This window comes from Chenopodium album, chromosome 5 (assembly GCF_948465745.1).
Source record: "Chenopodium album chromosome 5, dcCheAlbu1.1, whole genome shotgun sequence".
Taxonomy (NCBI): domain Eukaryota; kingdom Viridiplantae; phylum Streptophyta; class Magnoliopsida; order Caryophyllales; family Amaranthaceae; genus Chenopodium; species Chenopodium album.
In genome coordinates, this window is record NC_137838.1 from 3,477,294 (window position 1) to 3,503,526 (window position 26,233).

The window sequence follows — 26,233 nt, forward strand, 5'->3', positions numbered from 1 at the left end:
GCATATGTTCACCTTTTAAATGGTTATATTCACTTTAAGGAAACCAATGCTTACGTTCATATATTGAATTGTTATGTTTACTTTCTGAAATGCATATGTTCATATGTTTTATGCTTATGTTCACTTTCTGAAAAGCTAATGTTCACATTTAAGGAAACCTATGCATATGTTCATATTTTGCATGATTATGTTCATTGATAAAAAAAATGTAGAAAATCAAATGAAATTCATACACAAATAAAATTGATCGAAGCTAAAAAAAATAATCAATTCATATGAATTCAAAAAATCAAATAAACAACCAATTCCATATTGTAAGTAACATATTCAATCGTTAAATCGAAAAAACGAGAAAAATAGAAAAAAAAAAAAAAGAGGAAAAAGGAATTAAAAAAGGAAGGAGAAAATATAGAGTATAATTTGTGAATTCAAAGATTCATATATACCTTAATCAATCGAAATTAAAGCACAAAATCGAAATTCACACAAAAATTCATACTTAATAACTATTTTCATGTTGTAAGAAACAAATTCAATAAAAAAAAGTGTAAAAAGGGGGGGGGGGAAATTAAAAAACAGAGGACAGAGAAAATAAAAAATGAAGGAGAAAAATAAAGGAGAAGAAACCTAATGTTCACTTTCTGAAAAGTTAATGTTCATATTGTGCTGTTGTTACACCTATTTATAGGTGCATGAGTGTGCACCTAAGAATATACGCCTCACATCATATGATATGTAGTCTGTAGTATGCAAGCCCCATGAATTGAAGGGCGACAAACCAAACGAACATCATTTCGCCTGCCCACTTTGGCCTTTTGCTGATCTCATTATTCGCTGCGTTACGAAATCTTATTTTTTTATCAGATTAGATACATTTATTTCATTGATAACAATCTATTATTACCATTTAACCAATTTAATGTAATTGTACTCCTTAATGATTTCTTTCCATTTTTATAAATCAAATAAAATCTTTGAGTTTCCTCTAATACTGATATTTATTTATTTTCTTCTGCCTATAAAATTCTTCATTTGACAGTCTTTATTTCATTTTTTATTATTTCACAAAATAAAGTACTTCTCCAATAATGTCTTCTTCTCTACTGTTCAAAACATACCATGTAAAGTCTCAACCTTTGTGTGTCATTCTTCATGTAGTTCTTTGATGCATCAATTTATAGGGGTTCCATTTTTTTTTTTTTAATTCGAATTTTTAGTGAAAATTTAAACATTTTCAAAGTTTAGTATAGCTAAATTGATAGGTACGGAGTAAAATCTTTTCTAATGCTCCGTAAATAATTTCGAAGGGGAGATGATTTTCCTTGATTAATGAATTGAGACTTGAGAGTGGGAACTCCTTTCAGTGACGGGATCCTTACTAGAGAGGATCCCGTCCTGAGATCTGGTCCTAAAGGACTAATTGTATGTTTTTCACAACTTTTTTTTAATTAAAAAAAAGTTCGTACTTTGTAATTTTTATGTAATCTTTCGAATATGATTAGAATATCGACTATAATTGTTTCATGAATTTTACCAATTGTCTTGATTCTAACATTTTAAAATTGGAACAGGCTTATGAAGTGGTTTTGGCCTTGTTATCAGTTATCCTACTACTAAGCATCAACTTAGTGGAATGTCGAACGGTTAGAGTGTTGGAGGGTGGAGTTCCGAAAGGGTGTCGAAAGCATGGTGCATTTTTGACGGATTTTGGTGGCGTAGGAGATGGAAAGACGTCGAACACCAAGGCGTTTCGATCAGCCATTGCTAGCCTAAGCAAGTATGCATCCGATGGCGGGGCGGAACTTATTGTTCCACCAGGGAAATGGCTGACTGGCAGCTTCAATCTCACTAGTAGCTTTACTCTTTACCTTGACAAAGATGCCGTTCTTATTGCTTCCGAGGTAATAAAACTCAATTCTAAACATGATTAATAGTTGAAATGTTGTCACTATAATGCCCCTATTTAAAGTTTAGTCAAATTATATCGTGCACTTGAGAGTATGGAGAACCGTGCTTTTAAAGTTGTTACATACACGGCCTCTCATACTCTCACTCGTTAAACATAACACTTGGATGGACAAAGGGAGGCATGAGATCCTCTATTGTGTATTTGTGTGTATACAACATACAAGTATATAAATCCAATTCGAACTTATCAAATTTATGTATCGATAAATGGGAGGACGAGGGTTTTAATACTCCCTCAGTCCAACAGTTGGCAACAATTTTGTTTTAGGATGTCCCAAATAATTGGCGATTTAGTAAATCTTGGAATTAAAATTTTTAGTACACCAATATGACCATATTACACCTAATATTGGATTTATAAACCATAGGATTTCATTTCCTATTCATTAGTTTCTTGGTCATTCTTATATGTCAAACAGGATGAATCAGAATGGCCTGTTCTTCCTCCCTTGCCTTCCTATGGAAAAGGCAGGGACGCTCCGGCCGGGAGATATGCTAGTCTCATCTTTGGAACCAACCTTACTGATGTTGTAATTACTGGTAATATTCTTAACACCTTAATCATCCTATTACCAACTTCTCTAGCTAATCTGTCTTGCTAAACAGACTGTCATGATCAAAATCTTATGCATCTGTTTTTTTGTTTAAATCAATAGGAGGCAATGCAACAATTGATGGCCAAGGGGCTTACTGGTGGGACAAATTTAAGAAGCAAGAGCTTAATCTAACGCGTCCTTACTTAATCGAGATTATGTTCTCTGATCAAGTTCAAATCTTTAATCTCACTTTACTGAACTCTCCTTCATGGAATGTCCATCCTATTTACAGCAGGTTGATTAGTCTTTAGATTATTCATTTTGGCCTAAATATTTACTTTTTTTTTTTTATCCTATGAAACTAATCTTTAGAGTTTCATTGCAGCAATGTTATAGTTCAAGGCCTAACCATCTTAGCTCCTGTGGATTCTCCTAATACAGATGGGATCAATCCAGGTGATTTCTAGAATTTCAGTAACATTGTGGAAGTGTGTACAAACTTATATCGCCAAAAGCCTAAACTCTTCAACCTATTTCTTATAATCATGCAGATTCTTGCTCGAATGTTAGGATTGAGGATAGCTATATAGTCTCAGGAGATGACTGTATCGCGATCAAGAGTGGTTGGGATCAATATGGGATCAAATTCGGAATGCCAACACAACATGTAAACATTCGAAGAATAACCTGCATTTCCCCTGATAGTGCAACAATTGCCTTAGGTAGTGAAATGTCAGGTGGAATCCAAGATGTAAGGGCAGAACAAATCACAGCAATTAACACAGAATCAGGGGTCAGAATTAAGACAGCCCCAGGGAGGGGTGCCTTTGTTAAGGACATATATGTCAAGGGCATGACCTTGAGTACAATGAAGTATGTGTTCTGGATGACTGGCGATTACGGGTCCCACCCTGATCCAGGTTTCGATCCCAAGGCGCTGCCTATAATCAGCGGGATCAATTACCAGGATGTGACAGCTGAGGATGTTCAGATGTCAGGAAATCTTGCAGGAATCGAGAATGATAAGTTCACCGGGATCTGTCTCTCTAATGTGACTATTTTTTTGGCTGAGAAACATAAGAAAGTTCAGTGGAATTGCACAAACATTGAAGGGACTACCAGTGGGGTTAATCCTCAAGCTTGTGATTTGTTGCCTGATAAGCAGCCTGGTAAAGTAGTGCCTTGTCCTTTCCCTACTGATAAACTTCCTATTGATGATGTTGAGTTGAAGATTTGTACAGTTAGGCCAAAACCTCCTAGATATTAGGCTAATCAAATGCAATTCTAGTCTTTTTAACTTCGCGGTTTGGTAATAAGATGATCGGTTTCTAGTTTAACTTTCATTTTAACTTAAGGACTGTAAAATATTTTCTACTCCGACTATATTTTCCCCTGTTTTCTAGGCATAAAGCTCTAATTCTTTGTAATCTAGTCCCAAGACTGTCATTTTTTAAAAAAGAAATAGTACATTACGCTCTATAAGCCAACTTGAAGGAGATCTTGACCCAATTAACATAAACTAAATACTACCTCCGTTACAGATTATATGCAACGATTTGACATAAAGCAGAGAGGGAAAATGTCTAATCGTAGCACATAACCTGTAACGGAGGTAGTTATTTTTTGTTCAATTTCCAGTAAACACAATAATTTGAGCCAATTTCCAGTTACAAACTCTGTTGGAAATATCTCAAACGGAGTATAAATGAATCTAGACCGAAGCCAATTCAGAATCCATGTATTCAGCAAAATATGTGAGAATGAAATGATACTTGTCCATTGAACCCAATTACAAAGCACATAATAAAGATTTACTTTGTACTTGTATTAGGAACCAGCAAGAGACATGTATTCTTCAAAGAATCGAAAAAGAAAAAAAGAAAAAAGAACATAACTAGATCAGTTATAATTCGTATGAGATGTCTGCATAAGACCAAGCAAGACCAAGTTTCAAAGCCTTCCAGCGTGCTATATACGTCGATCCTTTTCTATTGATTTACGCTTGCTTTATAACTTTGTGCCAGTGCGACAAAAACAGCAACATGAACCCATATATTTCAAATGCTCACTCAGACTTCAGAAATCTGAATTAAACAGCTAGCTGCTGACCACAAAACACCAGTAAAATCTTACATGACCTTCCGACAGATGAGCTTACTAACCCTGGAGCATAATATTAGCCAAGGTACAATACCAATCTGCGTACACAGGATTAGCAAGAATTTTTTGTTATAATTTATTTTTATATTGAAGTGAGATCACTAACTGTATCAAAATCAAAATAAGTACATCAGAACATGATAGCCTAAAAACCAAAAGAAGACACTTGCATGTTAGGTGTAATTGTGAGATAAATATGGGATCTTTAGTTAACTTAAATAAAAAAAATGTCATAAAAAGATTAGCACGTAGAGTAAATTCAGCAGCTGAAAGCCTGAAAATGGAGACACTTCAGAGTTCAGGCCATCCACTTAAGAAACCCAATGGAAGGGTAAGTGGCTCTGACCTGCTCATCCCAAATACTTCGTACAAGGGTGAAATCTGTTTCAATGACAGAAAGCATTCACTTTAGAGGGCCAACTATCACATCTCAGATTCCATGTACGATACAAGTATAGGATTGCTAGGAGCCTCAGACAGTAACCTAGCTGCATCTAAAGATGCTTTAAAGAAAATTCATTGTTGTGTGATATGGCTATTAAGACAGGACAAAAATACATAAAGGATAGTTTCACTGATGTCAGGGAAAAATAATTATTCCATAAAGGGTTTTATGAAGAGCATGCTGAGGATGCTCAAGATTTCTTGCACATAGGTCAGATTCATAAGAGTAATAAAATCACAAGACATAGCACACTTAACAGGATTAAAAAAAAAAGATCTTTTCTACAACGTGAGCAAATATGCCATACCATCTAGCAAGCACCCTGGCTGACTGGCAAATAGATGAATAAGGATAAAATCTCAAGGGTCTTGAATGAAAGACATCAGCTATGACTCTATGAAGCCCGTGAAAAGTGTCAGCCTGAAGTTAGACTAGAAGACCCCATTTAAGATCATGGAAACTGATATCTTACAGAAAGCAGGTGACTGATGTGGGAGAAGTTGTTGGGGAATCCAACCCAGTGTATACAATGTGATATAAATAAGCATGGGGTGGATAGATTCTGACAAAAGTCCAACGGTTAGTAGTGCAGGTAGCTACAATGGATGCCATGCAAGATTGCTTCTGGGTATAAGGCAGATTTGGCATGAAGCAGGATAAAGACTCAAGACTTGAGGTATGTGCATTGGCAGATCATTATCAAGATTGAAGCTCGTAAATTGTTTCAAACACTGAACACAACAAATGCATTTTTTTTATAATAATGAAAATTCAACTTTGCATCCTACAAATCTTCTAAAACCTTAACAATCATACCCTTGATAGGTAAGTAGTCAACTTGCAAAATGAGAGGTGCAGGAATCAACCAGTCATGCAAAAATTAAAGAGAAAAGAACCATATCACACTCATACCATCACTTTGTCCTCTGAACCACCACCAGATTTCCAAGATAGCATCCTTCCTGCACCAAGAAAATATATAGATTACAAGACTGTAGGCAGTGAATTGTATCATGAGCTAACACCCAGACACCATCTCTGATTCTCCCAAAGATTATTGTAGGTAGTTTCAAAAAAGGGTTAGTTGCTAATGTAAAAACCATACACACTAAATTTATAGAAGCTTAATAAAGAAACAAAAACATTGCAATAAAATGACTTGCAAGTGGTTGAAGTTCCTCACCAAATGGTTGTACAAGCTCCTTAGATATTGATCCAACAGGGTATTTCCAAAACCAAACTCCCAGCAAAAGATAGGTTAATGCCTGAAACACAGATAAATAATTTAAAACCTGAAATGTACAAGCACATAAGAATTAGCACAAGCAGAGTCTGCAAATAGGCACCTTTACAGGGGTCACATACTTCATATATGGATCGTATAATGATTTCCTATCCAGAATTTGTTGTTCTTGCCCTACAAGTGATGTCGAACACAAGACTAAAATCAATATTATGTATCAACAAATTCAAGAACAAGATCCCACGGGAATTCTCCATTTGCTAATACAGCTGTATAGTACCGTGTCAAATTACCAAATACTACTCCAACAGTACATATGGCAATTAGTAAAAGCCAGCAGAAAAAAATACATCTAAAGTTAAGTTTTGGACACAAGATACAATATCAAATCCATCACTTTGGTCTCTACAAAGAAAAAAGGACACACATTAAACCAGCTATAGACCAACTCGGTAATAAATAATAAGTTGCATTACATGACCAACAAGTCAAGATGATTTATTAATGCTTGTTAATCTGACAAAATGACAAGCTATGGTTTCCTTTCACTTACATTTTATAAGCTCTTTTTCCTTAGCTGCTGCCGTTCTCCTAAGTTTTGCTGCTTGTGCAAACGTTGATGGTCTATTGTCAACAATATGCACGAAGGTAAGAAGACACGAATCACACGATATTGCCAAGGGAGGTATAATATATAGGGAAAGCAGAAAAGTCAATAATATTTTTCTTGTGATAGTTACATGACGGTCAGTATACAGAAAATGGCAGGCAGCACTAATTCGCTTCAATCCCAGTCCTGGGTGAAGAGTTCAACTTAAATGCATTAATTTGATCCAACTATAACAGGAAATAACAAGACTCAACTGTGACAATGTGCTAGCTTCTTTCAAAAGCTGCTTAATTTCTGCACGCAGCTCCTTTTCTTCATCACTCGGAGCTCCTCCACTCTTGAGAGAAAAATAAACAAATAAGCCAATAAAGTCTCGGTTAGTGCTACATTATTATAGAGATTAAGCATATTGCGGGATACCCCCCACCCACCCACAAAAAAAAAAAGAAAAAAAAAAGAAAATCAAAGAAAACCACAATCATATAAATCTTAATCATCAGAATTCATGGTACCATTCTAAAAGAATCCGAAGTCAAAGTGTGCACAATTTTTCATAGAAGACAATAACAGTATAGAGCTATATGACATCTTTTCTGATACCATAACTGATTTGAACGACGACAGCTTCTGTAACAGGAAATGATAAGTTTCAAATACACTCCTTAAACCGTAAAACATCAAAATGTGATCTGCTCGTCGTATTTTTCAATTCTTGAGCTCATAGGAATTTATTACACTCTTTATTCATACATACTAGCGTGTGCACTATACTCAAGTAGAGAGAATAATGCATTACCTTAATTTGGTGCTCTAAGTATCTAGGAATAAACTGAAGCAAGGCAACGAGGATAAAGATCGTCGGAGCTGCCAAACTACTTCCATCATCATCCATTTTCTCTCCTGCTTAATCAAATTACAATAAAACCGGCAACAATTCGAGAGTCACGAATGCACCGTACTTCGGGACAACAACCTGTTAAAGACATTCAGTTGATAAATTCTACAGCATTGGTACAAATGATGACATAGTTAACAACTAAACAAGCAGACATTTATTTATAATTCTACTACAGGTGAAACAACTAAATTGGATTCGTGAATTTAGGATCACTAACTCTCACAAAAATAAATTAAAAGCATTAAGACATGAAGATTTACAATTCATAACAACTAGTTTGTCAATAAGTGATTGAATTAATTGAAATAAATCATATTATCGATCAAGCAATATTCAAATCGACAATTAAATACAACAAATCATCATAAATGAATGAACAAATGACCGATAAAAACAAATCACAGGTAAATATCAGTAGTATAAGCTAAAATTAACTAGAAATACAGCTCAAAATAAGAAGTGAAGAATGAAGAGCACTTACCAAAATTATTTAGGAATCTCCAAACTAGAGATAAATCACGAACCCTAATTTTTGGAAATAAAAGTCAAATCAGCCCTTAAAATTGACGGATTGATGAAGGATATAGAAATTAAAAGTATGAATCATGAAGTATTGAAGATGGAAGAGGTGGATGTTGCGTTTTTCAGCAAAATTAATGGTGGGACGTGGGTTTGTTCTTTCTTCTATTTGTTGGGCAGGAGAAAACTGGAGAAGGTGAACCGTTTTTTTATTTATTCGTTTATTTTAACGACTTCTAACGTGCCAGATTAGATGACACGTTTCGACTTTAACATATTTCATAAATCCTTTTTTTTTTTCCGAGGACACAATTCATAAGCTTGGTTTTGATTAATCGTGATTTATTTTAATTAACTTTCACTTTAAAAACGTTACTGCTTTGCCAATTTTACTCCTCAATTGATTTTTTTTTCCTTAAAATAAAATTAGAAAATGAAGTAAATGGTTACTTGTATTAATGAAGTTATTTGAAGATTTAGGGTGAGTTTATCCCCAGACCCGGATCCAGATTTCGAACTCTACCACATCAGCTTTCCACTAACTTTAAAATACTTTTATATTATTCAGATTCATACAAGACTTTCTCCAAATTTACACATTATCCCAAGACTCACTCCAAACTCATTTAATCCTCTTCAAAATATATTTATTTTTTTTGTAAAATATTATTTTTTTTTTAAAAAAAAATTATTGTAAACTTTTGGTTGGTGAGGTGGCTAATTTTCATTGGCCTTGCAAAGTCTTGACATGGGTTAGGATTTTCCAAACTCCATGTAAGACTCACATGAGTCTTAGATGAGTTTATTGCAAGAATCTTGAGTAAGACTCATGTTGAGACTTTGATTAAGACTTGCAATAAACTTACCCTTAGTTTTTAAAGCTTTCTCTTTAAATCTTACTCCGTATTCCGAAGTAAATACCGGGGGCGGAGACCGGTAAATACTCCGTATATTTCATCAAAGTAAAAATGTAGCTCAAGATAAACTTCACAAAACCCCACATGACTCTATATTTTCTTATACATAAATCACATTATGTTTTTAAAGAGTTGAAGATCGTGTGAAACAAGTAACAATACTGTAGTATGTAAATTTCAAAATTGACCTGGCAAATTTTGATCAACCCAAAGACGGATCAGAATTCGAAACCAAAAGCCTAAAACAATATTCCAAATTATACGAAGTATAAAGGAATAAATGGAAAAGTATAAAGGAATAAATGGAAAAGTAACCAAATCCGACTCGAAACCGGAAGGAGTAACCTATCTTTGTTCAAATAAAAAAGAGTTGGACATCATGATAATTACAAGCTTTTACCAAAAGTCCCCAAAGCTTTTCTAATGATTTGTATTCTATGTATAGCAAAATTAATAGAGTTACAAGTATTGAGATGGAGGAGAGAGCTCGCAGGTGTCAAATTCATTGGCACCCTGCAAAACAAAACGCTTACTACCAGAGCTTTGCTTAACATTCCAACTTAGCTGACCAGTAGGAACTATCAACCAGATCCGACGGGGACTGTATATACAAACCCAGCTCCATTTGTATCAAGAACAAAAAAATAACTAATTTAGTATCTTTGTTGGCGTGGCCTGCTGCTCTAGAAATGAAATTGCTCTCGGATACATAGCTGCTTAATATCTACACTTTCCTTCACTGGTTGCAACTTGATCTCATACAGCTTCGGCCAAAGTTTACCAGTCACTGCAAGGAAAGAATGTTATAAACCCAACTAGGTCATGATGGACTTAAAGACCTTTTTGTACTCTATTAGTCTTCTCCTTAATCTAAAATTTTTACCTTTTACTGTAATACACATGAGGCACAAACGAAAGGGGTAATTGAATCTAGGACCTAATAAACCTAGGTGGCTAAGGCCTTAATCAGATCCAGTATCTTGTACGGGGTAATACAGATGTTTATAAGTCTGGCCATTACAAATTAGACAGGCAGCCAAAAAAAAAAGCATTTGATCTACAACTATCAAGCAGACTAGCAGAGAGCTTGCTTAATTATGTTCCCTGCGCATGTTAAAGAACCAATATTTACTCTTCTGTTATACAAATACTAAACATCTATTAACTGTTATTTATAGCAGCTTAAAATTATTACGAGTAATAATTTACATCATAGAAGGAATGGTCCAATTAGGTTTAGAAATATATCAGAACGGAAAACTTACAATGGAGACGAAGCTAATTAAGGAATGTTGATATTAGGCTAAGAACAAAGAACGAATTTAGAGACCTTGAGGTAAATCACCCAGCTAAGTCGCATTGGGCTAAAAAGTTACGTGGGAAAGGGCATAGGAAGAGCAAAAAAAAACATTTACTAGTATTTATCTCATCATTTAAAGCACTGTGGCTTGTGAATGAAAGTTTCAAAATATCTCTGCTTATGCATTGCTAAAATTGATTGATTCCTCATGCAGGTAACATGCAAAAGAAATAGCTTACCAAAGATGCGCTGTTTACTGCTGTCCCAAGCTATGCCATTCAAAACGTCAATACTCTACAGAAATGTAAAATGTCATATATGAGAATTTAGAACCTTTTTCCCTCTAAAGGATACCCTATTGCAGGGCTCACAACAAAACCAGTAGTCCAGTACCCACCCCCCAGGCCCCCATCATGTGCTAACTATAACACTGAGGCAATCACAGCAGGCTACATGAGAAAACTTTCAAGAATATCACTTGTAAAAAGACTCATTAAAAAATTACGTAATAATAATAATAGAAAAATAAAATCATGGGCCATCTGATAGAGTCGAATTATTACCTTTTCACCAGAAGCTATCAATCCTTCCCTGAAAATTTGGGCAAAAGAAAAAGGTGTCAATATGATATTAGGAAGAAAAAATAAAAAGATGAGATTAGTTGCATAAATTCAGTGAGCACCTCAAATTGGGAAGAAGAATCCACCCAACCACAATGCCATCTCCAGGTGATATTTTAGCAATGCAATCAGTCTGCCCACGAAGAACGAATCAACTTTAGAAGGCTCACATGGCCCCAAGAAAAACACGTGCTACCAAGCCCCATTACAAGCAACCTTCAGGCCTCATATTTACCCACCCACCCAACCCCCCCCCCCCCCCCCCCAAAAACAAAAAAAAAAAAAAAAAAAAAAAAAACACACACACACACACTCTTTAGGCTTCCTAGGAAGCATAGAAAAACTTTCTAAAAATGGAGTTATTACCCATAGAAATCATGAATTAAAATTATCTAATGTAAAAGAAGACTTTCAAAGTGATATGAAACAAGTTGCTCAATAAGCACTAGTAATTAGCCCATTTATAAAAGATATTACAAAAGCTGCTGTCAGCACTAAAATAACGCCCTCTCATAACATAACCAGACTCTTGGCTAAATTATAGAGAAAATTGTCAACTGCCAACATATAATAAGTATAACTTTTTGGAACTGAAGTAAAGTTGGCCTCAGATTTTGAAAGGAAAAAGATGAAATATTTCACATGAGTTGGCACTGCCAGGCTGCAAGCTCAATATGCAAACACAGATGCTTCAAAAAGATTCAAGCAAAAGTTTACTGACTCAGTGAACTTCTCCGTAGGTTTGAAAACACAAGCAACAGAGCAGAAAGCCACAGTATTACAATTATACAAATGTATTACCATCCAAACATTTGCCCACACTTCACCATTCACAAACTCTAATTCATTCAGGTTGTGTACTTCAAGATCTTGATATCTAATGGTTTGCCTTTGAATTTCTGTAAACAAGTGCTAACATAAGTAAGGTTAAGTATGTCATTAACTAAAAGAAAACAGCAGAGCAGAAAAATATTCATCTAAAGAACCAAGGGTATATGAGAAATGTTATGTGCACCCACAACTGAGCTGAGATTACATTCAAATTACATAAGTTTCAGAAAAGATAGCAACGAGTAGAAAAGTAGACAAAAGACAGACATTGAAGTTGAAGGTGCAGTATTGCACAATAACAGTTCGTGCACATACTTACTCCCACTGTACAACAGCAAGTGAATGACATCTTGGCATGCAAGTTTTATGTATATGAAACCTAAGATCTCATCTATTCCACCTTTTTCCTATTGAATTTATCTTTGGGAGGGGGAGGGGGAGGGGAATAGAGAGGTGGAGAATATTCTAAATGTCAGACTGAGGAAAGATAATACACCAAATAGCAATGTGGGGAAATAGCAAATGAACTTTGAGACCAGGGATGTTTCGAATACTAAATGAGAAGAGCAGTGAAATCATAAACAGGTACCTTTCATAGTTTGGGGATCATATTGATATAATGTTGAAGAGCCATCACTTCCAAACAAGATTTTACCATCAGTAGCAAGTCCCCAACCATCATTCATTTGATGCGTAAATGATGCTAGCTGCAAGAAGCATGTAGGCATAAATAAGTAAAGCATCTAAACTAATCAATCAAAGGCATTAAAAAAGAACACAAAACAGGAGTCCATGAATTAGATCAGCTATAACCAATTGACCTAATATTTGTTTTAAAAATTTGTCAAACGAACAAAAGATACACATAACATCCACGGCAGGTGCTTTCACTACAAGTCTACAACAATCTTTTGATATGGTGTTGGTGAATGAATCAGCAAAAACAAGCTGTGAGGCTTACTATTGAAATATGAAGAATGAATACTATGATCAAAGAAAAGCATAAATTATGTACAGCAAGCTCAAGTAAGGTGCAAGGAAAGAAGACATGGGAAAATAAGAAAAAGAAATGGAAGAAACAAGGAATGAAGTGCATACAAAACATGTTCACTTTGGACATCATATACCCTATTTGATTCCATCTCATACCCACAATCAAGATAATTTCACAAGTCACAGAACAAGTTTAGCAGTCTTCACCACACTTGAACATATTGGAGTTTTAGTTGAAGACTATGAGCAGTCAATTGCATGCCAAATATTTAAAATATTGTATCACAGATAAAACCAGACATACATCAAAACTATGATTGAAGTTTACTTAACAGTTATAAAGCTTTAAGTATCAAAAATCAAAATGCAACAAATCTCATAACAGCAGTCAAAAAATCAAAATGCAACAAATCTCATAACAGCAGTCAAAAAATCAAAATGCAAGGTATTTACACAGAAGACAGTTCTTTACTTCCTCCGTTCTTTACTACTTGACCCGCTTTGACTTTTACACTATTCACCACCCCTCCTTTGACCGTCTTTTGTGAATAATATGTAAGGAAAAATATATTAATGTATGATATTTTTGGATTCGTCTCAATAAGTACTATCATAATATATAACTTTTATAATTTTTACTTATGGAGAATTTAAGTTATTGATCGTTAAAGTTTTGCATTGGCAAGCGTGATAAAAGAAACAGGTCAAGTAAAAAAGAACAGAGGAAGTATTAACCAGCAAATGAAACCAAAATGGACTTTATTGAAGCAATGTGATGCAAATCCAGAAGATATGGGTAGGCCAGACTTCCAGCGAGATTTAAATCAATATTTTATGGCAAATCAGACAATACATAATACTCTTAAGTCGTAAAAAATTATAAACAATAAAAATAGATCAAGATGGGTAAAGAATGTAACACAGACTCTGTTAAAATTTTGTCTGTCATAGATGTAACCAATTTTCTGCAACCACGTAAGTTGATACAACCTACAAAGGCAATAATCAATGATTTAGAAAACACATCAAAGTACTGTGCCACTGAACATTTTCATTCACTTAAGATGAATAATTAGTGTTAAAGTAAAAGAAAATAGATTAGGTTCTTCAAAGGCATACATAAATTATTATTCTGAGATTCATTGGAGAGGAAGTTATAAATTTCAGAAAACTATAGTATAAAATAGCCGTCTTTTTGCCTTGATATACAAGACCTCTTTCTTTGACATTTATAAATAATGGCCAATAATAGAGCCACAATTATTTGCTTGCTAATTTGAGATTTCTATTTGGCTAATCGAAGGACTTGTTCAGTTACCATTTTTCTAAGTCAATCGTTATGTCCATTAGACAAAGATTTCTCATTTATGGTGCAATTAAATTTCCCTCTATCATAGCCTATGAACTTGTACCAAACTATCAAATGAAGGACAAGAGTGTATGCCGTATATGTGACATAAAAGAAGCTGCTTGTTTGACAACATATGCAAATGTTGAGAGCAAGCCAGCAGAAAACTATGCTAAGAAAAAGAATCATACAATCACAGCCACTCAACTGGACATACATTCACAGCCACTACTAAAAATCTCAAGGACTTTTCTACATACAGCATTAACGAGAGAATGACCAAAAGTAAAAAAGTTATTACTAAAACAATTAGGGATACATACCTTTCACCAAAGAGAGTTAATCCTTCCCCAAAAGAAGAATAATCCATCTTATACTCAGCCTCAACCTGTTAAATCAAGGGATGCAACTATCAGAAGCAGTCAACAAAACTCAATAGATGAAAAGCATAACAAATATGTGCTCACACGTATAACACGAATAAATTTCATCTGGGTATACAGGGGGAAATAGTACAGAAAATTAAAATCTAGAGCCCCTCTACACAAGCAATAAATTGGCACAGTAAAAAATTAAAATAAAATACTAAAAAGAAAAGCGCATGTGGAAGATCTTTCCAATCACCTATGAGAAGGAGAGGAGCAACCGGCAAGAAAATAAAACAGCTAAATTAAATCTTATACTGTTCAAGCGAACTTTGTGGTACCTTATCGAAGCCCCAGATGCTATGCAGGTATAACATAAACACCAGTATAAACTAGCATAGTTAGTCCCGATAATACAATAGCAGGTATATCATTATCACCACTGTTGAATTTAATAGGACACCAACTCTTGGATAGTTTAATACAATGGGAGAGTCTCTAAAATTCCAGATTCATGCAAGATGCAAAAATTTCAATTTAAATATAAAAATAAAAACAAAACCTCACAAGACAAACCGACAAAGATATTAAAACTTCCTAGACCATGTTAGATCATCAAGTTCACAAATTGAAGTGGAAATGAACATAAAGTACTTTAAAAATAAAAATAAAAAAAAAAAAGTGTACCTTCCCTGTTTGTAGAGCAACTCTCCTCACGGCAGACTGCAAGATTTAAATTGAAGTCAGATTACAAACATTAAAATTATCCAAACACCAACAACACGGATGTATAGTTTAATTTATTTTTTTTTATTCTGACAATTTTATTTTATTTAATTTTTTTTATTTTGGATGATAGTGGAAAGAAGGTTAGAGGGAATAGAAAAGAAGAGGAGCTCAGAAAGAAAGAATAGTTTTGAGATGGTTCCATCATAAAGAAACATTGATGAACCCTGATTTCCTTTCTTAAGATTGGAGTGGGAAACAGTATAACAAGGACAGTAACAGTGGCAACAGAAAACCAACAGGTATGGCAAATAACAGTAGTCTAAAGAAGTCAAAAGGTGTGTAGTCTACCTCTAATTATTTTTAACTAGAAGAGAGAGTGTTTTCGAAGGAAGAGTTGCAGAATAACTTGAAGTAGTATCATCAAGCAATGGCCTTGTTATAACTTGTGCACTAAACAGTTAATCATGCTTGATTCATGACATATTGAAGTTCTTACTTCTTCCAAGCATACCAAATCAAAACTCGAGGAAGAACTCACCTGGCCATAAAGACCAATTGATTCATAAAGAGTGTCATTTTTCCAATATAGAAGCCCCTGGAAAGAGACACATATTGATGTTAGTCTCCGGCAACACACACACATGTATAATCGCTTGTTTAGCACAAAACAACACCCACTTGGCACATTCAGAATTGAAACTTCTAAACTCAGCATAAGCACACTCAAATGACCCACCACTCCGAACCTCATTCGATATAATCGGAAAATTTTAGACGGCTCCAGCCACAACATGTAATTTAACAATATACATATTGAAATTTGAAAGCTTTACTTCTTAAATCTAGACTCATTGAACAACCTACAGATAAATTCAAGGGATAAACTATCATCGACAAAGTCACCCAATTGATTTTAATCAGCCTGATATGGCACATTAGCTTGATCATCTAAATCCTACAGTTGACCACTTCTTGTTGTGACAACATCATTACAATCCAATCTATATCAGCACGAACATTAGAACAAAAACTTATGAGCTAAGTCTAAAATCAACAAGTGAAAAACCCTAAATTCAGGAATTCAATGTACTCTTATCACACAACTCTAAACAAAATTATCATCAAATCTGTCATCAATATGCAAATCCCTTTCCCCCCAAGATAAATCATGAACTCATAACAATCAGAAATTCAACGATAAATTAAATTACAACAGAAAAACCCTAATCGCAGCCAACAAATTTCATGTAATTTAGCACAATGAGCATAATTTCTCAAATGTTTAATCAATTACAACAATCAAAATTCATACATAATAACAGGAAACAACAACTTGAAAAATTCAAACCTGGGTAAAAGCTTTGGGATCATGGGGAAACTCATTAACAACATCAATGGAAAAAATCTGATTAGATTGAAATTTCTGGGAAATGTGAGGGAGTGCAACCCAGGCGTTCGACGAAATGCCAAAAAGAACAAGGACAAAGAGAAGAAGCGCAATTGGGATAACTCGAGTTAGCCATCGATAAGGAGAAGAAGGAGAGGGAGAAGGCATGGACGAGTGAGGAACTGAGTTGGATCGTTCAGTGAGTTTCTTCTTCTTTCTCTGGGTTCCACCACCTGCCATTAACGATCGAGTAGAGAGAAAAGTCCAACAACTTTCTTACATCATTTTTTAGGCAGTATGATGGTGCGTTACTAGACGAGGAATGGTCCAGGTCTCTCCCAATAAGGACGAGGGGTGAGCAAACATAGTTGAAAATTGGGGTCACCAATCCAATTAGGGTTGGCATTGGTCGAGTCAAATGGAAGACCCATTTTAGGGGGGGGGGGGGGGGGGTGGGATAGGGAGAGACATTTTGTTTGCTATTTGGCGCACTAGGTTGTTGCTTGTAAAAGAGTAAAGTAACCCCTTGTGATACTAACCGAATAACTCTTACAACACTAACCTATTATCCCGAGTAAAGTAACCCCTGTGATAATGACCAAATAACTCTTACAACACTGACCTATTATCCCTTATAACAATTATGAATTAACTCTTGTAATACTAAGGGTCCGTTCTAATTTACAAAACTGAACTGAGCTGAACTGAATTGTTTATGAGAGAAGGAAATGAGGAACTAAACTGAGTTGAGCTAAACTGATTTGTTTATGAAAGAAGAAAATTAGAAACTGAACTAAACTAAACTGAAATGAAATTAAGCTGAATAGAACAGGTCTTAACCGAGTAACCCACATAACACTGACAAAATAACTTTTGTAACACTAGCTAAGTAACCCCCATAACAGATAACAATAATGAAGTAATCAAGTAATCCTTATGATGGTTGGTCACACGATGTTGTGTGAGTTTTTTTAAACTAATTTTAAAAATATAATATTCTTATTTTTTTTTTTAAAAAAAAAAAAACGCATGAACATTCTTATCGGAAAAGCCTAAAAACAACATCAACAATAATTTCAGTTTAATAAAAATAAGTTTAGTTCAGTAAAAATAATTCCATTTAAGTAAAAATAAGTTCATTTCAGTAAAATTCAGTAACTTTTGTTTTTAAGAAAAATTCAGTAACTTTAAAAAAGAAATATAATAGAAAATTAGCAAAAATAGTTTAAGTTTTGTAAAATTAATTTCAATTTAGTTAAATAACTTAAATTCAGTAAAAATAATTTCGGTTCAAAAAAAAATAATTTTAGTTTAACAATGAAGTGAACAAGTTCTTATAATTCAATCTAATTTTTGTAAATAACTTATCAACTATAATTTTATTAGTTTAAATTGATTTTTACTAATACTAGTCTTGTGCCCTGTGCGATACACGAGTTGTTTATTGAGTTTTAAGATAAATTTTTAATCTATATGTCAAATTTTAAAATATAGCATTGATACAAAATTAGTTGGTGCAAATGTTCGATTTAATTTAATATATTAAAAAAATTAACAATAAATAAATGTTCAAAGCCCATTGGTTTGACCCGAATCCAAAGCAGGGGTAGTTATTTATCCCTACACTCTGAAGCATGTATCTTTCCCTACACCCCTACTTATATATACGACACCGCCTAACCTCCACTACCCCACTCCCGTTTATTCACTGCCATTATTCATACTTCACCGCCATCTTTATCGGGACGTCAGGGTTCATCTTTTTTTTTTTCTTTTTTTTTTTTTTTTTTTTGTCTCTTCATTTTCAATTTGTGGCTGCCATTATATTGGTGGGTTGGTGATTATAGCTCAATTGTTCTTATGATTTTGTAGAATGACTTTTTTTTAAAAAAAAAATTAATAATAATTAAACTATCCTTTTCCGGTCTAAGTTGAAGTTTAATTATTGAATTTGGCATGATCTAGAGCGTAACTCTAACAATTTAACAAAAAATTGGACAAAGTGAACTTCATTGCTCAAACCTGGATGCTAAGCCTTCAATAATCACATTGTTCAATGTTCATTCTCATTTAGTAAAATGTTCATTTTCATTTAGTAAAATGTTCATTTTAAAGTGTTACATGTTTAGTATTGATTTTTCTTTATTTTTGTATCGTAAAATACGCATTATATATTAAGTTACCTATAAGGCTATAATTGTTGTTTTAACAATTACATAAGAATTTTTTTATTTTTTGAAATAAAACAATTACATAAGAATATAAGGATACATGGCCAATCTCATATTAATAGATGTTCATATTGAATTTACATTATAATATAAGATTGTTATGTAAAGTATGGAGTAGTAAGTAATTAAGTATACTTGGTACTTTGTTTCTATGTCACAACTAATACAAAAATATATATTAGACAAGCAACAAAAGACTAAAAATGATGAGCAAGGAACTTAACAAGTTTAACTCTATATATTTTTAATGCTCATTAGTTTTCACTTCATGTTCATTATCATTTCAATTTATGTTCATTTATATATGAGTAGATGCTCATTTACATATTATGTTGATCATACCAATTTTTATTCTATTTCATGTTCATTCTTATGTAAATACTATTTCATTATTTAATACTAAAACTAAGGTGCTTACAAATAAATTTGGTGTTTAACTGTTTTTATCAAAGTCTTGTACTGTGCTCAATCTCATGTGGATACTAGTCAATAAAACTTTAAATAGATTATTTGATGTTCTTATCAAAGTCTTGTGTTCATTCTCATATAGATATATAGACAAAGTTTTGATAGATGTATATTTTGAATTTTAGTAGATGTTTATATGAACATTGCAATTGTTCAATCCCATAATTTAAATGCACAGTTAGTGTATTTATTATTATTTTTTTAATTATATAATAATATTTTAATAAATATTCATTCTTGTATTAAAATATGTTCATCTAAATATGGAAGCATGTTCATTGTCATATTAACACGTGTACATCAAGTGAGTGAGCTATAGATAATATATGGGACTTTCATATACTGACAATACAATAATTAAAATGATAACTATAGGAGAACAAATTGATTGCACAACCTAGCTATAGTGTATCTATTGAACAACGGAAAAATCTTTTTATTGAATGTTCATTTTCAATTTGATAAATGTTCATTTATATATTAGAATATGACCATCCACATATTAATAGACGATCATTATAGTTCTGATAAATGATATTTCATATTAAAATATGATCATTTCCATATTGCTAAATGTTCATTCACCATATGTTGGCTAATGTTCATATTTATTCACTTTAATAAATATTTATCTAAATTTTTATTATATGTACAATTTTAAATTTAAAGATATTCATCCAAATTTTATTACTAGTTAAACTTCATATGTTAATTACTTTCAAATACCCACATTTATATATTTCGTACATTTTAGATTAACTGTTTGTTGCCTCAATGTCGCTGTCACAACAACAAAAATCGGCATAATTACAACCTTTGTTCAAAACTCCATGTCTCCATCCCAACCAGGGAATTTTGGCTCAAACTCTCTTTACGATTCTTATAGTGTTAATTGCTTGTAATTTGTAAAGTTAGGCATAGTTTTTAACCTTCGTTAATGGTGCAAAGCAAAATATTTACACAGCAACTTGCAAGACAATCAGCTAAGATATTTAAACATACACTATCAATTTTAATACGATTAAGATATAAAATTATGCATAAATAAATTAAATTGTATCAAATACTCTATCTTCCTATAATTTATCCTACGAAGTAATATTTTTGTTTTAATAAGGCTTGTAGTTTGCTTGTTAAATTGATTGAATACAAGTTAGGAGAATCAATTTGTGATCAAATATATCGGTACCATGAATTAATCTCTGCATTGTCTTTCCTTTTGAAAAAAATACAGAGATAACGAGATAAGAATTCAACTTCTATGATATACAATTAAACCTTGCCTTGAATAGAGCGAAGTCGGTTGAGGCGCATACAAACTTAGTAGCTTCTCTGCAATCTTTTGTGCAATGAGGAATGGCATAATTGTGGCTGGGAAGTCTGTTAGGTGCGTGATGTGGTGCTGCAAGAGCAATAGGGTGTAGAGAGCAGCAGTGAACCAAAGTTGAGAATTGAGATGCGGCGTCGTTTAAAGGTGGTGCAGGGATTATTGCCTACATTAGAGTAAAGTGAAAAATTTGTAAAGTAGGGGTTGAACATTTCTTGATTCATAACCCAAAGTGACTCAATTCGAGGTGACTCATGACCCAAACCTAATTGATAGATTTACATAATAATAAAATTAAGATGATATAAAAAATTAAGATGCTTTATGCTTTAAACTACTTCCTTCCTATAAAAAAATTAAGATGATATAAAAAAAATTATATTATAATTTTTGAGAATTATAATCTAATAATTTTTTTTGAATAAAATTAAAATTCAATTTACATCTGAAATATTGGTATTTTATCAAAAATAAAACTCTAATCTATGAATTTTATCCTAAAATTTTATCCAAATAAAATTCCAGATTAATTTTAATTTTTCGAAGTTTATTTAAATATATCCAATGTGATTTCCTTCAAAAAAAAAAAAAAAAAAAAAAAAAAAAAAATTACAATGCGACGCAATACTTGAAAAAAAATTATAATGATAAGTGTCGCTATCAAACTTGGTCAAGGAAAAAGTTACACCGTAACAAATGAATGATAAACCACAAAAACGTTTGGTTTCCCATTTTTCGTTACCCGCAATCTTTCATGTAAATCTTCACGAAAAAACCGGGAACATTCCAGACCCAACTAGCTGGCTCGAACCTTCTCGAATTCCCCTTCTTAAAAAAAAAACACGATTCCATCAAAAAAAGTAAACGCTCAAAACGCTGTCGTTTCACTTCAAAAAATTTCAAAAAAACCCACCAAAAAAACATAAAACACACTTCAAACTCTAGAGAAAGGTAGAACACTCCAGAACCATAAACACATCCCATTCTCCTATATAAACCTCCCTTCCTCTTTCTCTCTCCTCCATCATAAAATCTTCCATTGTTAATCGCAAGCATATCTTAAACCAATTCTCTAAATCGCAACCAATTTTCTCTCTCTTCTAAAAAGCGAAATTCCTAGGGTTTTTTCTGTTTTCTTGAAGGTTCATCAATGGCGGACGTAGCAATGGGTGAAGCAGAGACATTTGCATTCCAGGCTGAAATCAACCAGCTTCTTAGTCTAATTATCAATACTTTTTACTCTAACAAGGAGATCTTCCTTCGTGAACTCATCTCCAATTCTTCTGATGTATGTCATCTTTTTTCCTCTGGTTTTTTATTTTTATTTGTTTTATGATTTTGATTTTGTGCATTTGATTGATGATGATTTTTGTGGTTTTGATTTTGTAGGCGTTGGATAAAATTAGATTTGAGAGTTTGACTGATAAGAGTAAGCTTGATGCTCAACCAGAGTTGTTCATCAGGCTTGTTCCTGACAAGGCTAACAAGACCCTGTCGATTATAGACAGTGGTATCGGCATGACTAAAGCAGGTAATGTATTTGATTGACATCAATTTATACTCGAATCATATTATGATTTATTTATTTATAATTTGTGTGTGTTTAAATCCATGATTTTTATTTTTCTGTAATTTAGCTTGGAAATTTTCGATCATGCGATTCTTAATTTGTTTGCAATGACGATAATTTAGAGCAATTTTGTGTGTTATTGTTTGCATTGTTGTTGGTTCTACATGATTATTCTTCATATTTACCTGAGCCCTGAGGTTATGTAAATGAAAACGTAGATAAAAATACATGATTGTTAATATGTATTTTAATGGACATATATTTTGAAGTTTCGCCTAGATTTTTAAGAAATTTCTCAGTTTTGTTCTTTAGTAATTAGATCTGTATATTGTACCACAGTTGTATTTTTCTCGTAAGCTTCATATGTCAAATGTTATGAGCGTAGCCGATTTGTGTTTTTGTGATGTTAGTTGAAACAAAATCATAAAACTGGACTATACATTGCATTATTTACAATGAAAAGTTCATTCCTATGTCAATTGTATGAAATTTCCTGGGTACTATAGTAAGACAAAATATATGTGTGTATACCAAAGATCTGTACTCATCATGAGATGAATTACTGCAGACTTGGTGAACAACTTGGGTACCATTGCCCGATCCGGCACCAAAGAATTCATGGAGGCATTGCAGGCTGGAGCAGATGTAAGCATGATTGGGCAATTTGGTGTTGGTTTCTACTCAGCTTACTTGGTTGCTGAAAAGGTCATTGTGACCACCAAGCACAACGATGACGAGCAGTACGTTTGGGAGTCTCAAGCTGGTGGTTCCTTCACTGTCACAAGGGACACTACCGGCGAACAACTTGGAAGGGGTACTAAGATTACCCTCTTCCTCAAGGAAGATCAGGTAAATTTTTATTGCCCACATTTTATTATATTCATTGTTTTACATAATCTTTCTGTCTTGTTGATTAGCTTTGAGTGATGATTGTGTTTTTACAAACTAATATAGTAATTGCAAGCTAGAATGTTAAATTTGAAATCAAAGGTTAGAATAAATTAATGTCAGTAAGAATATGATTGTATGATGTTGTTCTCTGAGTACTAATGAATCTGCTGCTTTTATGTGCAGTTGGAATACTTGGAAGAGAGGAGGATCAAAGATCTTGTGAAGAAGCACTCTGAGTTCATCAGCTACCCAATTTACCTATGGACTGAGAAGACTACAGAGAAGGAGATCAGTGATGACGAGGATGAGGATGAGCCCAAGAAGGAGGAAGAGGGTGAAGTCGAGGATGTCGATGAGGAAAAGGAGAAGGATAAGAAAAAGAAGAAGAAGATAAAGGAGGTGTCGCATGAATGGCAGTTGATCAACAAGCAGAAGCCAATCTGGCTCCGTAAGCCTGAGGAGATTACCAAGGAAGAATATGCTTCCTTCTACAAGAGCTTGACTAATGACTGGGAAGATCACCTTGCTGTCAAGCACTTCTCTGTTGAGGGGCAGCTTGAGTTTAAGGCTATTCTGTTTGTTCCGAAGAGGGCTCCTTTTGATCTCTTCGACACCCGAAAGAAGCCAAACAACATTAAGCTTTATGTCAGGAGGGTGTTCATTATGGACAACTGTGAGGAGCTCATCCCAGAGTACCTCAGCTTTGTTAAGGGTGTTGTTGACTCTGATGACCTTCCACTCAACATCTCTCGTGAGATGTTGCAACAGAACAAGATTTTGAAGGTGATCAGGAAGAACCTGGTGAAGAAATGCATTGAAATGTTCAATGAAATCGCTGAGAACAAGGATGATTACAACAAGTTCTATGAGGCTTTTTCGAAGAACATCAAGTTGGGTGTCCACGAGGATAGCCAAAACAGGTCTAAGTTGGCTGACCTTCTTCGATACCACTCAACTAAGAGTGGTGAGGAGATGACTAGCCTCAAGGACTATGTCACAAGAATGAAGGAAGGTCAGAAGGACATCTACTACATCACCGGAGAAAGCAAAAAGGCTGTTGAAAACTCCCCTTTTTTGGAGAAGCTCAAGAAGAGGGGCTATGAAGTGCTGTATATGGTTGATGCCATTGATGAGTATGCTGTTGGGCAATTGAAGGAGTATGAAGGCAAGAAACTTGTTTGTGCTACCAAGGAAGGGTTGAAGCTCGACGATGAAACTGAGGAAGAAAAGAAGAAACGTGAAGAAAAGAAGCAGTCATTTGAGAACTTGTGCAAGGTGATCAAGGACATTTTGGGTGACAAGGTTGAGAAGGTTGTTGTGTCAGACAGAATTGTTGATTCTCCTTGCTGTTTGGTGACCGGTGAATATGGTTGGAGTGCAAACATGGAAAGAATCATGAAGGCGCAAGCTTTGAGGGACAGCAGCATGGGTGCTTACATGTCTAGCAAGAAGACTATGGAAATCAACCCCGACAATGGAATCATGGAGGAGCTTAGGAAACGCGCAGAGGCTGATAAGAACGACAAGTCGGTCAAAGACCTCGTCATGCTGCTATTTGAAACTGCGCTGCTTACCTCTGGTTTCAGTCTTGAGGATCCAAACACCTTTGCTGCTAGGATCCACAGGATGTTGAAACTGGGGTTGAGCATTGACGAGGAAGAGACTGAGGATGCTGACATGCCTGCTCTGGAGGAAGATGCTGCTGAGGAGAGCAAGATGGAGGAAGTTGATTAAGCTGTTGATTTTCTTACAGAAATGTTTTCTACCATTGTTGATAAAGTGGATATATTCTAGTCTGACAAAGTTATGTTTCTAGTAGTAGTTTCCTAAGGCGAGTTTTTGGTCTGTGGCTTTAAGTGTCTTCTAGTATTGAGTCTGTTAGGTTTTCTATGTCGAACTTGGTTGTGTTGCTCTATATGTAACTTGGTCAAGTTGAATAATCAATAGTGAAACTCTTTTGGTTATTAATTCTTTTGATGTGCCTCTTTGCTCCTTAATTTGACAGTTCTTGAACGTTTTCTAATCTGCCATTTTGAAACTTGTTTGTCTATTGAAAGCTGAAATTTACACAATCTCCTTGCTTTTAATTTAATGCCATTCTTTACCTTACTGCTGCACATTGAGTCAGAATCTAATTGCTTAGATGCTCTGGATTTGGAGTCTTCTGTTCTTTGTTTGAAAACTTTGGTTTGTGCAAACATTGAACTGTAGAAGTTTCAAACGGAAATATAAACTGATGCATGAAAAATTTGTGCTAAGATAAAGTGTCCGTCAAATTGAAATGAATTGCTGATAATCAATCTGTGATGATTTTGTTCCTAATATTGTGAAAGTCTTGTGAACAAAGTTCAGTATCAACATTGAACTAATGAAATCTTTCTACCATTTTAGATTCCTCTTCATTATTCTCGATTTTTAAGTTTCAATCGGGTCACTGGTCTGTCTAGTTGGTTCATTGAGTAGCAAACTTTTTCTCGGTCCAATTTGAGAATTCAATTGTGTCACTACTTTGTTAGTCATTTAGATGTTCTGGTAAAAAGAGCAAGTAATGAAAAAGACAATGCATCAGAAAAATTTTTAGAGTGTGCCTGATCAAAGTACTGTGTCTCTTTTTGTGTGTGTGGGAGGGGGGAGGGGGAGGGGGAGGGGGAGGGGGAGGGTTTGGTTATTTCCGAAAAATAAAATTATTAAAAAATTGCCAATAGTAAAAATTCCTACTACTTGTTGTAGTTACACTGAAAATAAGAAGAAAAAAGAAGTAGCATCAGTAATTCATCAAAATAATAAAATTGGCCAGTATAAACTTTTTTTCATAAATTTCAACAAAATAAGTTTATAATCACAAGTATAACGTTATACAGTATAAGATAATACAAT

General features: G+C 34.0%; 4 protein-coding genes across 4 annotated transcripts; 2 read left to right on the plus strand and 2 right to left on the minus strand.

Moving 5' to 3' along the window:
- The first annotated feature begins 921 nt into the window (after positions 1-921).
- LOC145630085 (putative polygalacturonase) lies at positions 922-3,803 on the plus strand. Its single transcript, XM_081682329.1, has 6 exons — positions 922-1,121; positions 1,572-1,901; positions 2,388-2,508; positions 2,625-2,799; positions 2,890-2,960; positions 3,056-3,803. Exons 1-6 carry the CDS (start codon positions 1,089-1,091, stop codon positions 3,769-3,771), a joined length of 1,446 nt encoding a protein of 481 aa, XP_081538455.1. The 5' UTR covers positions 922-1,088; the 3' UTR covers positions 3,772-3,803.
- Positions 3,804-4,245: 442 nt separating this feature from the next.
- On the minus strand, positions 4,246-8,691 carry LOC145630086 (protein GET1-like). Its single transcript, XM_081682330.1, has 8 exons — positions 8,342-8,691; positions 7,759-7,935; positions 7,217-7,299; positions 6,906-6,976; positions 6,456-6,526; positions 6,293-6,374; positions 6,022-6,071; positions 4,246-4,702 (listed from the first exon to the last, which is right to left on the minus strand). Exons 2-8 carry the CDS (start codon positions 7,852-7,854, stop codon positions 4,634-4,636), a joined length of 522 nt encoding a protein of 173 aa, XP_081538456.1. The 5' UTR covers positions 7,855-7,935; positions 8,342-8,691; the 3' UTR covers positions 4,246-4,633.
- Positions 8,692-9,607: 916 nt separating this feature from the next.
- LOC145630087 (glutaminyl-peptide cyclotransferase-like) lies at positions 9,608-17,191 on the minus strand. The gene is made up of 11 exons (XM_081682331.1): positions 16,831-17,191; positions 16,021-16,077; positions 15,441-15,476; positions 14,712-14,776; positions 13,967-14,030; positions 12,637-12,754; positions 12,018-12,115; positions 11,279-11,349; positions 11,160-11,187; positions 10,836-10,890; positions 9,608-10,083 (listed from the first exon to the last, which is right to left on the minus strand). The coding sequence occupies exons 1-11, from the start codon at positions 17,107-17,109 to the stop codon at positions 9,980-9,982; spliced, it is 975 nt and encodes a 324-aa protein (XP_081538457.1). The 5' UTR covers positions 17,110-17,191; the 3' UTR covers positions 9,608-9,979.
- A 4,660-nt stretch (positions 17,192-21,851) lies between these two features.
- Positions 21,852-25,324, plus strand: LOC145631546 (heat shock protein 90-1). The gene is made up of 4 exons (XM_081683648.1): positions 21,852-22,183; positions 22,285-22,426; positions 23,034-23,314; positions 23,540-25,324. The coding sequence occupies exons 1-4, from the start codon at positions 22,046-22,048 to the stop codon at positions 25,088-25,090; spliced, it is 2,112 nt and encodes a 703-aa protein (XP_081539774.1). The 5' UTR covers positions 21,852-22,045; the 3' UTR covers positions 25,091-25,324.
- Positions 25,325-26,233: the final 909 nt, after the last annotated feature.